Here is a 17,444-nt window from a genome sequence, read left to right as displayed (position 1 = left end):
ACTGTGGGAAATTCTGAAAGAGATGGGAATACCAGACCACCTAACCTGCCTCTTGAGAAACCTATATGCAGGTCAGGAAGCAACTGTTAGAACTGGACATGGAACAACAGACTGGTTCCAAATAGGAAAAGGAATATGTCAAGGCTATATACTGTCACTCTGGTTATTTAACCTATATGCAGAGTACTTCATGAGAAATGCTGGGCTGGGGGAAGCACAAGCTGGAATCAAGATTGCTGGGAGAAATATCAAGAAACATTAATAACATCAGATATGCAGATGACACCACCCTTATGGCACAAAGTGAAGAGGAACTGAAAAGCCTCTTGATGAAAGTGAAAGAGGAGAGTGAAAAAGTTGGCTTAAAGCTCAACATTCAGAAAACGAAGATCATGGCATCTGGTCCCATCACTTCAGAGCAAATAGATGGGGAAACAGTGGAAACAATGGCTAACTTTATTTTGGGGGGGCTCCAAAATCACTGCAGATGGTGATTGCAGCCATGAAATTAAAAGACACTTGCTCCTTGGAAGGCAAGTTATGACCAACCTAGATAGCATATTTAAAAACTGAGACGTTACTCTACCAACAAAGCTCTGTCTAGTCGAGGCTATGGTCTTTCCAGTAGTCATGTATGGTTTTGAGTGTTGGACTGTAAAGAAAGCTGAGCACTGAAGAATTGATGCTTTTGAACTGTGATGTTGGAGAAGACTCCTGAGAGTCCCTTGGAATGTGAGGAGATCCAACCAGTCCGTCCTAAGGGAGATCAGTCCTGGGTGTTCACTGGAAGGACTGATATTGAAGCTGAAACTCCAATACTTTGGCCACCTGATGCAAAAAGCTGACTCATCTGAAAAGAGCCTGATGCTGGGAAAGACTGAGGGCAGGTGGAGAAGGGGACGACAAAGGATGAGATGGTTGGTTTCATCACCGACTCAATGGACATGAGTTTGGGTTGTTGACGATGGACAGGGAGGCCTGGCGTGCTGCATTCCATGGGGTTGCAAAGAGTCGGACAAAACTGAGTAACTAAACTGAACTGAACTGAACCAGGTTAAAGCATGATCTTGAAGAGTTCTCTGTACCCGCCCAGGATGGCCAGGAAGGGTCGCTCGGGGCTCTCCAAGGCCTTGGCAAAGTAGTTCAGCTCCTTCTTCATCAAAAAACCTCCAGCCTTCTTTGGCAGATTTACTCCTACCATGGAGCTAGAAAGGAACAGAGACATTCAAATTTTAGTCAATCCTTAGCAATCCTCCCAATTCTAGACGCCTTCTCCTTATCACTAAAATACTTTCACTTTTGAGACTCCAGGACACCATGGTTTTCATCCCCAAACTACAACAAAACACCTAAGTACAAGATAAGGTTTCTGGCTAATAATGCAGGATAAAGGAGAACAAGTGAAAAGCAATTACCTTAAGTAGAATTTAAGATACCCAATTAATAGTCTTCAGACCAAGGGTTTAACCACAATAAATTATCAGCTGGGCGATGACAACAGGGAAGGATTCCTCAGTTTGCTTCCGACTGATAGCCTAAGACTCTGCTCCCACAGCAATCACAAAGGGAGAGAGCTCTCCATGAAATATCCGAAGTAAGACAGAACAACATCTTCCTAAAGCTCAACAAAAGGTTCCACAATCCTAGACATTTTTTACTTTTATTTCATCTTTATATCAGGGATACCCAACAAGAACCACAGTTTTATTTGTAGCTCCAATTAGAGATAGAATCCAAAAAGATCACAATACAACACAGAAATTTCCAAAACCATTCCAGACCTTTGGCTGTTTAAGTAAACAGAGAAATAACGCTCTCAGTTTGACAATGAACAAAAAACTTTTAGTACCTGTGGGCTCGGTGAGCAGTGCCAAAAGCATCATTGACATAAACATCCCCTAGCTTGGAAAGTGAAGCTCGGAAGGCTTCTATTTTGGTTGGCTCAGCTTTAACCTGAAGAGAAAAACAAAACAGGGAGACATTGATGATTCTAAAGAAACTGTAAAAGCATTTCATACCAAGAGTCCTCTTCAACATATCTAAAGACCCTGAGTTGGCAGGATAGCAATTTTCAAAACTAGCAACAGGATCTGGTCTTTCTTCCAAATATTCCAGACCTTTTGCTCATTTCTGTATGTTTTTGCTCTCCTTTGCCTTCCCTCAAATTGCAAGCCTAAGATTCCTGAATCACAGCTTAACCTCTAATCACATCCCACTGGTCTCTCTCCAGCTCCTAGGACAAAATACAAATTACCCTTCTCTCTCTTTGACTCACTGCTTCATTTTAACACATTCTCCTTGTAAAATTTAGGATTATACTTGAGTCAAGCTGCTAGCTGCCAAGACCTTTCTGCAAACGGAAAAAAGCTCTCATACATATTTCTCATGAAAGCAACAAGGACAAGCTGGGACAGAGAAGGCAGATGGAAACCTGACAACAGAACAGCACCTCAGAAAAAGGAGGTAATTCATATAGCTTTCCCTGGAAGTTAGGCATCTGAGAAAACAATACACTTCTACAAAAAAGATAGAGGGATAGAAAGTTGATGTCAAACATATGGCTTTGAATGTCAGCTCACTATCCAGGGATACTACCCTTTTCATAGGGGAAAGAAAGCAGGACAGCAGAATAAACAATGAGTCTCCAGTAGGAAACAAAGCAAAGATGCATAGAAAGCCAGATGAGGGGGATTATGGCAGAGAAGTGTCAAAGCAGATGTTTAGTCACTGTCCACTCTCATTCTCCTATACACTGAAGTGAAGGAGGCTGTCACAAAGAATGGGCTTTCCTCTAGTGGCCCAAAGAATACAGGGGCACTAATGCTAAAACTAAAGTGTAGAGCCCCCATAATCTCTTTAGAATGGAATATTATCTACCAACGGTGACTGCAAGATGTGTAGTCATGAAAACACTGCCCAAATGGCAGGAGACCTGGGTTCTAGGCCCACGTCTGACACTAATTTACTGTGTAACCTTTGTCAAGTTTTTCTCTATCCTTTCCTATCTATTAAAAAGGGAAGATAACTTCTCTATTTAAGAACTGTTCATGGGAAAATGACACAAATTAAAAGCTATCTATGAAAAAGGTATTATAAAAATTAATAATAATCAGAACCTATTTCTCATTTTTTATCTGCCAGGAACCAGAAGGAAGAGAATGCTCCTAAAAGATAATGCAGGTATCCTGCGTAAAGGAAAAATTTCATGCCTCACTTCGTTTTTTATTCACTTTGAACTTATGGCTGGTTCCAAAAATTTCAAGCATGAAAAGCCACTGAACACTAAATGTAAAGTAAACTACCCACAAAGACATAGACTAGCACAGTTGGTTCATCACTTACTGTATATAATGTTTTGCCTCAACTTGCTTCCTGCCATTTCTAAGCCCAAGAGTTGAACAGCTTGAGTTTCAGTCTAAAAGGGCACCAAATTTTAGGTCAGCATTTAACTTCTACTACTGTAGCAAGACCATGCCAAAGGCAAGATATGGCAAGACCTGAGCCTGCAGTGCTAAGAAAAGAAACTGCTTAAAAGCAGGCACTCTGATGACCTTAAGAAATGTCAGGAGCGTAACAGGAGATTGAGATGCTTGCCTCAGAGCATCTTGTTCCCCAAGATACTAAAGACATTAAGAGTAGAAAGTATAAAGGGTGATTTCTGATCCCCTTCTTATTTCTTAAGATAAGGAATGACAGGTACCTTCATATTTAAAAAAAAAAAAAAAAACCTAGGTCTCAGAAAGGCAGTTATTTCTGGAGTTATTTCTCCACTGATCTCCAGTAGCATGCATGCCCAGTTGTATCCAATTCTTTGTGACCCTATCGACTGTAGCCCACCAGGCACCTCTGTTCATAGGATTTCCCAGGCAAGAATACTGGAGTAGGTTGCCATGCCCTCCTCCAGGGGGTCTTCCCCACACAGGGATTGAACCCAAGGTTCCTGCACTGGCAGGTGGGTTCTTTACCACTGAGCCACGTGAGAAGCCCAGCTTCCTTTCTATGAATAGGCAAATTCGAAATCATCCTCAAAAGAGCCAGCTCTATCATTTAATATTTAAATCCTGGTTGTCAGGTCACAGTAATCTACTTTGTACATATCTATGGTTGCCTTTTAAATTTTTTTTTGGTTTTTTTCCCCTATGGCTGCTTTTGTACAACAATGGCAGAGTTGAACAGTTCCAACAGAGACCATGTAAGGTTGTGACTGACTGTCTGACCCACAAAGCCTAAAATATTTGTTGTCTGACCCTTTACATAAAGTTTGCTTATTGATGGACTGAGCTATATATAAAGCCCAGCAACAGTACTACTACTTCTAACCTTAGTCAAGTAACTACCTTTCTGAGACCTAGGTTTAAAAAAAAAAAAATGAAGGTACGTGTCATTCCTTATATTAAGAAATTCAAAGAAAGATCCTTTACACTTAAGAAAAGTGCCTTAAACCCAAGGTAATATCATCATGACCATCATCTACCTAACTCAATCAAATGTTCCAAATAGTCCCTTTCCACTTGACTTACGAAAAGTACTTTTTCTGGTCACATGATTCTTTTATAAGAAAACCCCAATGATATCAAATTTAATTTACTGTCTTAAAAGTACCAAGCTCAAGCTTTAAGTTAATTCCCCTTCTAAAACTACAGATTATTCTTCCATAATACACTAGGGCCTGCTGCTTATAAAAACTGTTCTAGCCTTGACAAAAAAAATCTAGAAATGGCTCTGCTGGAGGAACACCTGGTATATCATGGATACTCACTACCCACAATCACCTGTGAATGTCTGCTCTCAGCACTTGGGAACAACAGCCTACACTCTGATAGGATATTATCATATACTATTAGAAAAATACATCTTTATATATCAAAGGCCAGGTGTGTAACAAAGGGACAATTAGAAGCAGCATGGTCACCAAATACTCTTACACCCAAATGGTGTTCACATCTTTCCAAGGTATTTCAAAAACCACTTAAGCATGATGAGGAGGGCTTCCAGGGCTGGCAATATCTTATTCTCTGACCTCGGTGGTGGTTACACAGGTGTGCTTACTTTGTGATAATTCATAAAGCTGTGCATTTCTATATGCATTTCAATAAAAAGGTGTCAAAATAAACATGAGCTTCTTCTATTCTTCAATCACAGCCTCATATATTCAGCCCTCCTCACCCCTACTAATGTCAAAATCACAGGTCCTACCTTGTTCCCAGAAGCATCTTTTCCCTTCCCTTCTTCCTCCACATGAAAACGAAGGTTCTCCAGCAGGATGACAGACCCAGCAGCTGGGTCAGCACAAGCCTTCTCCACTTCTGGGCCCACACAGTCCTTCAAGAACAAAACATCCCTGGAGAGATTATGACACAGAAACACTTGAACAGTCTGAAAGTTAAGAATCAGCAACAACATACTTGACAACATCTCCTGTCACAGAGTTGACAAGAGCCTGAAACATACTTGCCCAGCAGAGATTTGAGTTCTACAGCAACTGGCTGCAAGGAGTACTTATCAGGCATGGGGACACCATCAGGCCGGCCCAGGTGGCTCATAAGGACAACTGACTTGGCTCCACTGTCCAAGCAGTATTTGATGCTTGGAACAGCAGCCTTGATCCTGCAACCAAGAAGAGACAGCAAGTAGAACAAGGCTACTCCTAAGAATTAGTGAGAACTGTTTTATTCATGGCCTCATAAAATATAAAGCCTTTCTTCTCCAAATTCCTTCAAATCTGTCAGCAACTCAGTGATGGTCCTCAGGTTCATATGTAAGGGAAGAAGTTAGTAGGATGTCAACCCTCTACCTAGGGTTATATAATCTCATCATGTTTTGCACCTTGTGCAGAAAAAAATTAATATAGCAGGGCTGAAACTGCTATCTTCAGAAGGACCTGCTTACAAGGTTGGCCCTTGGATGGTGTCTGGGAACTTGGCTTTTGAGCTGGTCCTTCAGTTCTCTGACAAAGGCTGTTCACAGTTCCTAGATCGTCTATACAAATAGGTTTATATTCAACACCTGCTTCCCTCTAGGAGTAAGGAATTTTGGTAGCTGCTGGGCAGAGGGTACCTATGTGATCAACTCCCAGTAAAAACCTTGGGAGTTGAGTCTCTGAAAGGCTTTTCTGGGCAGAGATATCACACACAATTACTGCATTTTCACTGCTGGAGAAAGGAGCACACTTAGTGTCATGAGAGGGAGAAAACATGGAAACCTAAGCATGGATTTCTCCAGATTCTGCCTGTGTCTCTTCCACTTGCTGATCCTGTCATGCATCCTTTCACTTGAATAAACTTTAGCAGTGAATCCTCTCACTTTAATAAACTTTAGCAGTGAATCCTAGTGAATCAAACATGTGGGTGCTTTTAGGGACCCCTGAAACATCCTAAGTGTTTGACCTTGGAAGAAATATAAAATTCTCAAATCTTGAAACCATTAAAAGAAATTTTGGGAAAACTGAAAAAACGTAACTTTTCCGTACCAATTACAAAATCCTAAGTCACTTTTTATGTAGGAGAAAATAAATAAATTATATAAAATGTGGTTTACATAATGCATTGTGTTTACTAAATTATAGTTTAATCAAAATTTTATTTAACTTTTTTAAACACTTCAATTTTCGTTACAAACCCAATACTAACTTTCCATTCTTGGCAGTATTTAAGAAATTAAACCTGATAACATAGAAAATACTTATTTATTCAACAAATATTTATTGAATGCTACTTTTGTAGCAGCTACTATATCAGATTCTGAGACTACAACAGTAAATAAAATAATTTCTGCTCTCACAGAAGTGATAAGAACTATGGAGAAAATAAAGCAAGGTACAGTGACAAGAACGACTGGAGAATAGTGGTGGAGGGGATTTTAGAGAGGGTAGCCAGGGAAGGTCTCTCTAATAAGATGACATTTCAGCAAAGAATGGAATAATAAAAAGCCAAGTTATATTTCTAACTATCTTATGCTATTTGGCAGATATAAAAACTCAATTATACCAAATAAACAAGAAACCTTCATCAGGTACATTTGCCCAATGAAACCAAATTAATCTTTGGCACTTTCCCTTAACAGCCAAGTTCTATTATTTCTAATGCTTCATTTTATTTATCAACTCCATGGATTTCTGAAAATGAAGATCTACTCAGACTTGTTTCTCTGCTTTCTACTCATAAAATACCTTGATAGGCATATTTCTAATCTTTTATGTATGCTGCAGAAAATAACAAAAAAGCCAAGAAGTGTCAGATGGCTTATACCTTCCACTATGGTGCAGGAGGGATGTGCTTGACAGAATGCCAGGCTCTATTCTGGGGCCAATACCTAAAAATGTTCTCGGTCTATACCTACACTGTCCAACATGGTAGCCATTAGCCACAAGGACCTCCTGAATACTGGATATGTGGTTACCCAGATTGGTATGTTGTCTAAGAGTAAAATACATATTGGATCTCAAATACTTAATACCAAAAAAGTTAAATGTTCCTTTCATTAATTTTTAATTGATTATATATTAAAATGATTATTTGGGACTTACTGGATTAAATATGTTAAAATTAAGTTAATCTGTTTGTTTACTTTTTAATGGGACAACTAGAAAATCTTAAATTACATGTGGCTTTTATTATATTTTTATTAGACAGCACAGGCCTAGATCATTAGAACATACCTTTCCAGCTCAAACCCTTCATTTAAAATAAAAATCTTTTAGAATCTAATCAAAAGCAAGAATAATATTATCACTTAAAATTTCTGCTTCTGAATCTAGGAGCCAAGACATGTGGAGAGCCTAAATAAGACATGTGGAGAGCCTAAACTGACTGAAAGTATTACTTCTGAAGTCTTTTCCCTTAAATCAGAATTCTCAAAAACTGATTTTATGGGGGCCAGCTAGAATAGGGGCTTGTAAAACTACATGCACAGTTCTTCATTTTGCAGGAAAGCTAAGTAACCTTAAACCTTAAGATAATCTTTTAAAATGTACAACCCGAAATTCTTCAAATTAAAAAAAGAGGAGGAAAAAAATCACCCTCTTAAAATGAATTTTTTTCAATTTCTAAATTGTCATAAGAAAGCAAACCAGATGGTGGGTTGGTTGAAAGCCAAGATCATGCAGCTTAAGGTGCCATAATTCTACAATAAGAATGGAAAACCATTTCATTACATATACTCAGACCCATGTACATCTTAAACCGAGCTCAGGGTATAGCAGGGACATTACCTCTGGTTGTTTGTTATCTGGTTGTTCTTCATAGGAACATTGAAGTCTACTCTGAAAAAGACACAAAGCATCAAGTTCAGAGCCACGATCAAATTATCATTCCCTCAAAGATTATGAGAGGCACTTTTAGTGAACCAGTTAAATAAGTGAAAGTTCAAAAGTCACCTTAAAAATAATTAGCAGTATTAGAAGATAGTGATTAGCCATGTGGAAGAGAGCGGGAGTAGTGACTTAGACAGGACACCAGAGGGAGCTTCAGGGGTTCTAATAGTGTTCTATTTCTTGATGTTGGTGACAAATGTGCTCTTTCTGTGATAATTCTTTGAGCTTTTGACTCGTGCCCTTTCAGGTATGTATCTCACACTTTTTAAGAGAGAAATTTTAAAAAATACAAAATCACAGGAACAAGCCCTGAAGACCTGGAAAGCTGAAACTAGTTCCATCTAAAAAGATTTCTATGTGGGCCCAGCATGCTACTATCTAATAATGGTGGTAGCCTGAAGGGTAAGTTTATAAAGAACACATCTGGATTCTGATTTCCCTGGTATTATTTCTGGGTCCAAATGAAGCAAACATTTCTCAAAAAAAAAAAAAACTGGAAAAATAAAACACAGCAAGAGGGTATCATTCTTTTTGGAGAAAGTCTGGGACCTCAGGACCATAAAGAAACCCAGTGTCCAAGACCAAGTTCACACAGTATCCTTCAAGCAAAACACAGTCGATAACCATAAGATAGCTTCTTTCTAAAAGCCTGATAAGACATTTTGCTGTACACCTAAAACTAACACAATATTGTAAATCAACTATACTTCAATTTTTTAAAAAAAAAACTTAATTAAAAAAAAAAACTGAGAGGAGAGGATGGAACATGTGACCCTGCCCACCTAACAAACAGGCAATCAGAAGAGAAGTGATCAAGACAGCACAGGCAGGGCATTCTCTGGCAGTCCAGTGGTTAAGACTCAGCGCTTCCACTGCCAAGGGTCCAGGTTCAATTCCTGGTTGGGGATCTAAGATCCCAAAAGCCACAGGGCACGGCCAGGGCAGGGGAAAAGATAGCAATTTACTGCAGTTTCCTTTCTTATGCAACTTCTTGCTGCTTTATCATTTTTAAGAACTTGTCATTCCTTCCCCCTTCTTCCAGACAGACTAGAACCTCAATCCCCTAGAAAGCAATGATGTGTGGTGGCTAGCTATCTGTAAGGTTTCACCTGCCAAGATCCTTTTTAAGTTGATTTCTTTCTCATCTATAGAATGGAGATGATAGTATCTACTTCACAGTTACTGTGAGAATTAAATGAGTTAGCGATCTGCAAAGTGCTTAGGAGAGTAACTGATAAACAGTGCCATAAAAGTGCTATTATTATTCATGTGAGGACTTCTCCAAAACATGATTCTGTGATCTAAAAGGCACATCAACCATTACTAAAAACAGCTAGCAGCACGCACCGAAGGAAAACAGTGAAGGTATGACTGATTCAGAAAGACTTGTTGCTGTGTCTGACCATAAAGCTCCATAACTAGTCCTTCCTCTCTTAGGCTGAGGCTTGGCAGACAATTACGAAATCCTAAACCAACTAAGAAGACCATCAATTTCCTTATGTCCCCTAGGCCTGTACTCTACTTCACTGAAGAATAACCTTTCCAAAGATGAGTTGAAGGATTAATTCTATATTCAAATATTTTATTTAAAATCTTGAAAAATAAAAGGAGTATGCCTCTGAAAAAAGAAACAGTCTACTTAATTTCAAGCTACTTGATTCTGATTCTAAGCATCTTCTTTAAATATCCTGAGCAAGGCTCAGAGCATTCCAAAGAGGATAGAGTATCTTATTACCATGGATCATTTTCCCCTACCCTCTGCAGCCTCCAAGAAGGCCCACATTCAAAAGGGTTAACACAGCAAGTGGCAGAGCACAAGCCACCCCTTCAGTGCTGTTCCCTATCCCAGAGCCATGACACAGAACAAATTCTGTAGAAACACTCAAGAATCTATCTCATCTATCCATGCTGCCATGGCATAGCTTACTGATGAGAAAAGGACTTATACTTTCTTCTCATTGCTTGTGGATTACCTTCCCCCATCATCTCCTAGACTGTTAACAACAACTCTGCTTTTAACATCTCCCCTCTGAGGACTCCACCACAGAAACTGCTCTGGCCTATACATTTCACTTATCCTGTGTAAAATCTGCACCCTTTCCTTTTCTATTTCTCTTAATCCTGAGCTCAGCCTCAGGAACAAAGTCAGATATCACTACACACCACTCATATAATGGATGAAATAAAAAATGACATCGAGCGTTAGTGAGGATGCAGAGAAAGTGATCACTCATATGCCCGTAGGAATGTAAAATGATACAGCTGCTTTGGAAACAGTCTGGAAATTCCTCAAAAGGTTAAGCATGTGTGCTAAGTCTCTTCAGTCATGTCCAGCTCTTTGCGACCCACTGGACTGCAGCCTGCCAGGCTCCTCTGTCCATGGGATTCTCCAGGCAAGAACACTGGAATGGGTTGCCATTCCCTCCTCTAGGGGATTGTCCCAATCCAGGGACTGAACCCAGGTCCCTGGCATTGCAGGCGGATTCTTTACTGTCTGGGCTACCAGGGAAGCCCAAGAATACTGGAGTGGATAGCCTATCCCTTCTCCAGGGGACCTTCCCAGGAATCGACCTGGGGTCTCTTGCATTGCAGGTGGATTCTTTACCAGCTCAGCTACCCAGGAAGCTCATACCAAAAACTACTATTCAGCAATCCAAGGAATGAACGACTGATACATACAACAATATGGATAAATCTCAAGGGTATTATGCTGGGTGAAAAAATGCCATGTGTGATCCCACTTATATAACATATTGAAATAAAATTATAGAAATGCAGGACAGATTTGTAGTTACCAGGATTTTAGGAACGGAGGGAGAGGGGCCAAGATGCTAAAGGATGACACATAGGGAGATCTTGGTGCTGCTCAAAGAAAATTAGTTTTGTATCTTGGATAGTGGTGGGAGTTACACAAATCTACACGTTATAAAACAGCAAAGAACTATATGCTTTATTCTAATGTCAACTTCCTTCCTACTCTTGATATTGTACTGTAATTATGTAAGATGTATCCAATGAAGAAAACTGGGTGAACACAGGGCCTCTCTATATTATCTTTGCAATGTTCTATGAACATATAACTATTTCAGAATGAATCTTAAAAATATTAATTTAGTTGTAATGAGGATATCAAATCTCTATCATCTCAAATCTCAGAAGTCCAGGCCCCGTTCCATTAAAAGCTCTCCAAGAAACCATTCCCACCCTTACTTCACTGTCCCTGATCAGGAAATAGGGGTATTATGGCTCTCTTAGAGGGCTTCCCTGGTGGTTCAGACAGTAAAGAATCTGCCTGCAATGCAGGAGACCCAGGTTCAATCCCTGGGTCAGGAAGATCCCCAGGAGCAGGAAATGGCAACCCACTCCAGTATTCCTGTCTGGAGAATTCCATGGACAGAGAAGCCTCGTGGGAGACCACATGGTCGCAAAGAGTTGGACCCGACTGAGCGACTAATAACTAACTGACTCTCTCACAGACTTTTTTTCTTCTCTGCTGTTTTTCCTCCCTGTTTCTTCTTTTTTTTTTTTTTTTAATTTTTAGTTTTTTTATTTTTTAAATTTTAAAATCTTTAATTCTTACATGCATTCCCAAACATGAACCCCCCTCCCACCTCCCTCCCCAGAACATCTTTCTGGGTCATCCCCATGCACCAGCCCCAAGCATGCTGCATCCTGCGTCAGACATAGACTGGCGATTCAATTCACTGTTTCTTCTTCCACTACACCAACTTGTAGCTGTTGCTTAACAAGTTACAACAGGTTAGAGAAAAACTGTGAGGTTTTTAAAAAATGGAGGAGGGAGAGCAAGCAAAAGGGAAGTGCTTCACCAGTCGGCAAAGGAGTATGACTGGCAACCTATGAGAGGAAGAAAGGAAATGACACAACAAAATTAAACAGGAAATTTACTCAAGGTCTATAAAGTCAAATGGAATCCTAAAAAACTGAGGTACAACCTGGTAATTATCCAGTCAGAAATTTCTGGCTATCAGGAAGTTCCCTCAACAAATCAGTCAACTTCCCTTGGCAGTTCAAAGCAGGGGCCCTAAACATCACAGCTCCCTTTTGCAAGACAAAGAAAGGAGGCTAGTGAAGCAGCCACTACTCTGGAGGCTCCACTTCCGGAACACTGCCAGCAACCACTACATAAAGGCATTAAAACAAAAAGAAATTTGAGCTGACATGCAAGGCTACCTAGACTCTTGCAAAAAGCAATCCTACAATGTTCAAGAGCTACATTAATAATCTGGGGAAAAAGCAACTTCCGGTCCTCAAATCAGATAAATAGAATTTATCCAGATTACAGGAGGAAATTATTGACTGCAACCTTCAGCCGACAAAAGGTCTATTTTAACCTGTCCTTGTTCACTACATCCAAGAATTTAGAGGATCTGGTTGGAAGCCAAGGAGACCCAGATTCTAGTTCTGGTTCTGCCACCAACTTGCTATGACCTTGATTAGGTCATTTTCCACCAGCAAAACAGGACTAGCCAATCATTTCAAGGCTTACAGTTAATCTGTGTTAAATGAAACTTTGAGCCCTGGGGCAGAAACATATTTCAGATTAGGTCCAGAGGGAGAAAAGATAAGCACCTCCTCCAGTCTCACTCTCAGCCAGCTCAGATAATTCCTCAAACCTGGGAAAAGAGGAGATAAAGCCCCAGACTGCAATTGTAGGAGGTTCTCTAAGATATTGGAGAAGGCAATGGCACCCCACTCCAGTACTCTTGCCTGGAAAATCCCATGGATGGAGGAGCCTGGTAGGCTGCAGTCCATGGGGTCACAGAGTCAGATACGACTGAGCGACTTCACTTTCACTTTTCACTTTCATGCCTTGGAGAAGGAAATAGCAACCCACTCCAGTGTTCTTGCCTGAAGAATCCCAGGGACGGGGGAGCCTAGTGGGCTGCCGTCTATGGGGTCGCAGAGTCGGACACAACTGAAGTGACTTAGCAGCCAAGATCTAGCTGCACGCCACTGTCCACTTGTCCTGTTTTTCATAAGGTCTATCCATCTTTCTTAAAAGCATCTGAGGGACAGACAGGGCCATTACCTAATACTAGGATGGCTGTGATTCCTACTCTGTTCAGATTGCAAAGGACTAGGTGATTTAGCAAAAGGGGACACCAGGTGTTTCTCATGGCCATAAGCCATTGGGTTCTTCTGATTATTGCCATAGCAGGGCGGAGAAGGCCACTTGTAAACTAATAGTGGCCATAATGAAATTAGAGGGAAGGGGAGAGCTACATTAACTTTTGGGCATCCACAAAGTACACCAATTCACAGCACCTACCTAGTTTAAGCCTTAAGCAAAGAGAGATCCCCCAGTGCTTTCTGAAACCGTTAATATAGAAAAGTTGCCCTCTCTTGAACCAGCCCAAATTGGGAAAGGATCACATCGTTCACATGCCTGCCCATCAATCAACCACTTCCCTAAAAGGACAAGACTACCCAATGCTGTCAAGCCCTTATGCTGGCAAAAGCACCACCCTTGGATCCTATGGAGGTCAAGTCAGTTACATACCTAACTGAATTCCCACAATTAGCTCCTGGCATACACGAATGTACACGTTACAAAAAGGAGAAATGTAAATACTCCATACATCATACTAGTAATTTTGGCAAACAAGGGAGAAGCCATGTGGCCAGGGATCCACATGTTTGTAGTAAGAGACCCCAAGGCAGGTGGCTAGCCTTCCCCACTTCTAATAGTCTAATATCCTGCTTCTCTAGCCACCTCTGGGAGTGAGGTTTGAGAACATCAAGAATGAGCAGCCACACCCTGCTCCACCATTACCCAGTATGTGTCACAATCCTGATGCAAAACCCAAGGCCTGTAGTCTAAAGACACTACAGGGCGGCAGAGGCCTGTTACATAAGCTCTGCAGGGCCTCCTTCAGTGCGCCCCACCCTACCTCACCCTCCTACCCTCAACGCTTTAGTGGATTCTACTCCTGAACAACGACATCAACATCCTCTGAGAAAGATATCCCTTTGGGCAGGGACCTTAGAAATGTGGGTCGTTTCTCATTTGTCTGGGTGGTCTAGGGTGGTGGAGGAAGGAAAACTATCCAAAGGACCTTTCAAGATCCCTTCACTGGAGGCCTAGGGATCTGCAGGCATCAGGTCCCACCTCACCAACTGAGAACTGGAGGCGACGGAACTGCCCTTCAGAAATAAGAAGAGGGCAAAATGGATCCCCGCAATCTGACCCTCCCATGGAGGATCCACCCCTGAAAAGAGCAAATTCGGCTCAGTTTCTGGGCTGGGGAAATGAGGTCAGAAACCGTTAAACCCGGGCAAAACTCCAGCCACAATGGTAGCCAGCCTCGCCCTGCTGGGCTAGAGCCCTTGGGGCCGAGAGTAGGGCTAAAGGTCACTTGAGGCAGGAGGAAAAGAAGTCGGCCCCGGCCGGAGAGGCTGCGGGAGAACCCGAAGGATTACCTCATGACGACCCGCTTCCCCTTCACATCCAGCTTGTCCAGAGTCAGCTTGTTAGAAAGCGACATCTTGGCAATTCAGCTGCAGCGAGAGGCCAGAGGATGAGACACCGGCAGAGAATGAGACCGACTCAGCGTCCGAACGCGTGGAAAACGCCTAGCACCTCGCGGGCCCGGTCGCCACTCCTCCCGCCCCGCCCCTTTCCGGCCGCTGCGCCCTGCTCTCGGCGCCCAGTGGCCGCTCTAGAACGCGGCCCGAAGGCGCCAGCTGGCTGCCATTGCACCGAGGCGCTGTCAGTCAGCGAGCGCGATTGTGGGACGTGCAGCTGCCGCCAGTCACGTCCAGCACGCAGCAAGCGGCTGGAAACCTTCGTGACGAGAGGCCGGAAGCGGTGCCGCGGAGCAAGCCGGCAACGGGATCGGAATCCGGTTGGCGCCGAGGGGCAGACACGGCTCGGGTTCCTGCGGCCACACCGAGGGCAGCTGCAGAGCCCCGCAAACCCACAGCAGCCTGGGGGAAAACGTCACCCCACACCCCATGGAATTCCCGGCAACCCTATTCAGGATAGATGCAATGACACCTCCTTGTGGAAATTTTCTGTTTTCCTGGCTCCCCCAAAAGGAATTCTCCATAAGACTGCTAAGTGCCTTTAAGAATTGAGACCTTTCAGAAGTGGGAAAGGCCCTGCTTCTCCCTTTCTCCCCTGCTTACCTTTTTTTGTAATAAGTGTAATGATCTGATTACAACGCAAAGCTAATGGCAAACACATAGAACATTTTTTGCTCACAAACTCTCAATCCTTATTTTACAAATGAATGAACTAATGCACAAAGAGGTTGCTTAGGGGTTCAGGTCTTGTAAATGGTGGATTCAAACCTAGACAGTTAAGATGTAGAGTTCATACACCTAACTATAGTATAGTACAGATACCACTGCTCAGGACCAGGCACTCAGGTCCAACATACTTACAGAGTTGGCTGGAATGAAATAATCCGAGTCAGAAACATAAAAATTTTCCACATGGCACTCAAGATCTGGGTAAGATGTAGGAAATATTAATTCATAGTGCACTGGTACTGAGACACAAGTTCAAAGTTATAAGCATGCATTTCTTTCAATCCTGTCAATGCATATTTGGGAAATCTCCATGGAGTTATTTCTAACAGTCTGAATTTGAGACCCAGATGAGCCTGCTGGCCTCCTGGTTATCAGCTCTGCATAGGTTTAGCACTCATTTCACTCCACCTGGGAAGCAATTCCTTTTGCATAAGATAGAATAGCAACCAAGGGTATCAGCAAAGAAACTAAAACAAGCATATAATCTGACAGGCTGAATTTAATAACAGTTCCCAATTATTGAGCACCTGCTCTATGCCAGACACTGTACTAAGGATTGAACATACCTGACCCATTTACTCCTCACAATAGCTTTCTGAAGTAGGTACTGTTATTATCTCTGTTTTACAGATAAGAACACGGAAGCTGAAAAAAGATAGGAAGCTTTTTCCACTACAGATTTGAAGGACCATCAAATATGCAAAGTCCTAAAATGGGAAAGAGCATGAGACAACATAAAAAGTCCAACGTTGCTGGAAAATAGAGTTGAAGGAAGAGAGGTCTAAAATTATACTCATGAGGCAAGGCAAGGGGAGACCAGATCCCGTGGACTTAACAAACATGATAAAGATGTGATTTTTATCCTAAAGAGCTATGAGAAGCTATTTGTTGCGACCACTGTTACCTTGAATTCGTGGTATACAAAGAACTCTCAAAACTCAATGTTAAGAAAACAATTTTTTTAAATGGTCAAAGGATTTGGTGTGTGCATGCTCAGTTGCTCAGTCTGTCCAACTCTTTGCAACCCCATTAACTGTAGCCCACCAGGCTCCTGTGTTCATGGACACTTCCCTAAATACAATATACAGATAACAAATTAGCACATAAGAAAATGTTTAATATCATTTGCTATTAGGGAAATGCAAATCAAAACCACAATGAGATGCAACTTTGTATCTATTAAAGTGGCTAAAATAAAAATAATAATACCAAGTGTTGACAAGGATGGAGGGCCACTGGAACTCTCCTACATTGCTGGTAGAAATGCAAAAGAGACATAGATGTATAGAACAGTCTTTTGAACTCTGTGGGAGAGGGAGAGGGTGGGATGATTTGGGAGAATGGCATTGAAACGTGTATAATATCATATAAGAAATGAATCGCCAGTCCAGGTTTGATGCAGGATACAGGATGCTTGGGGCTGGTGCACTGGGATGACCCAGAGGGATGGTACGAGGAGGGAGGTGGGAGGGGGGTTCAGGATGGGGAACACGTGTATACCTGTGGCAGATTCATGTTGATGTATGGCAAAACCAATACAATATTGTAAAATAATAATAATAAAATGGTACAGCCACTCTAGGAAACAGTGTGGCAGTTTCTTATCAAATTAAACCTATACTTAGCATATGACCCAGCAATCCCACTCCCAGGTATTCACCCTAGATGTAAGGTATAGTTCGGGCCGAGGCAGAAAGAGGAAAGACAACCTTGTCACGCGAGTGTATGTTCCTCGATTTTTTGTCTCGTCACAACAAAGATTTGGAGTGACGGACGTTAAAGCCCCCTTTGCGAGCCACAGCTCTCAGGTCTTGGATAGACCGTGTTATAGCTCTCAGGTCTCAAATGGACCGTGTTA

At 41.8% G+C, this 17,444-nt stretch overlaps 2 protein-coding genes across 2 annotated transcripts in view; one reads left to right on the top strand and one right to left on the bottom strand.

Moving 5' to 3' along the window:
- The window catches only part of TAF9B (TATA-box binding protein associated factor 9b), a 24,903-nt gene extending 21,176 nt beyond the window's left edge, over positions 1-3,727 (top strand). Inside the window, exons 8-9 of the transcript XR_011446407.1 lie at positions 2,312-2,463; positions 3,142-3,727. The gene's annotated coding sequence lies outside the window, so the exon portion shown is untranslated. The remainder of the gene's footprint in view (positions 1-2,311; positions 2,464-3,141) is intronic.
- The window catches only part of PGK1 (phosphoglycerate kinase 1), a 25,351-nt gene extending 7,907 nt beyond the window's left edge, over positions 1-17,444 (bottom strand). The window contains exons 1-6 of the mRNA XM_070291874.1: positions 14,753-17,444; positions 8,210-8,260; positions 5,452-5,607; positions 5,197-5,341; positions 1,850-1,953; positions 1,086-1,205 (exon numbers count right to left, since the gene is read on the bottom strand). Of these exons, the coding sequence (XP_070147975.1) occupies positions 1,086-1,205; positions 1,850-1,953; positions 5,197-5,341; positions 5,452-5,607; positions 8,210-8,260; positions 14,753-14,817 (641 nt within the window). The 5' untranslated portion in view covers positions 14,818-17,444. The remainder of the gene's footprint in view (positions 1-1,085; positions 1,206-1,849; positions 1,954-5,196; positions 5,342-5,451; positions 5,608-8,209; positions 8,261-14,752) is intronic.

The sequence above is a fragment of the Ovis canadensis genome, chromosome X, assembly GCF_042477335.2.
Source record: "Ovis canadensis isolate MfBH-ARS-UI-01 breed Bighorn chromosome X, ARS-UI_OviCan_v2, whole genome shotgun sequence".
Taxonomy (NCBI): domain Eukaryota; kingdom Metazoa; phylum Chordata; class Mammalia; order Artiodactyla; family Bovidae; genus Ovis; species Ovis canadensis.
Note: the sequence above shows the minus strand (reverse complement) of the source record. Positions and strands in the feature narration are given on the sequence as shown.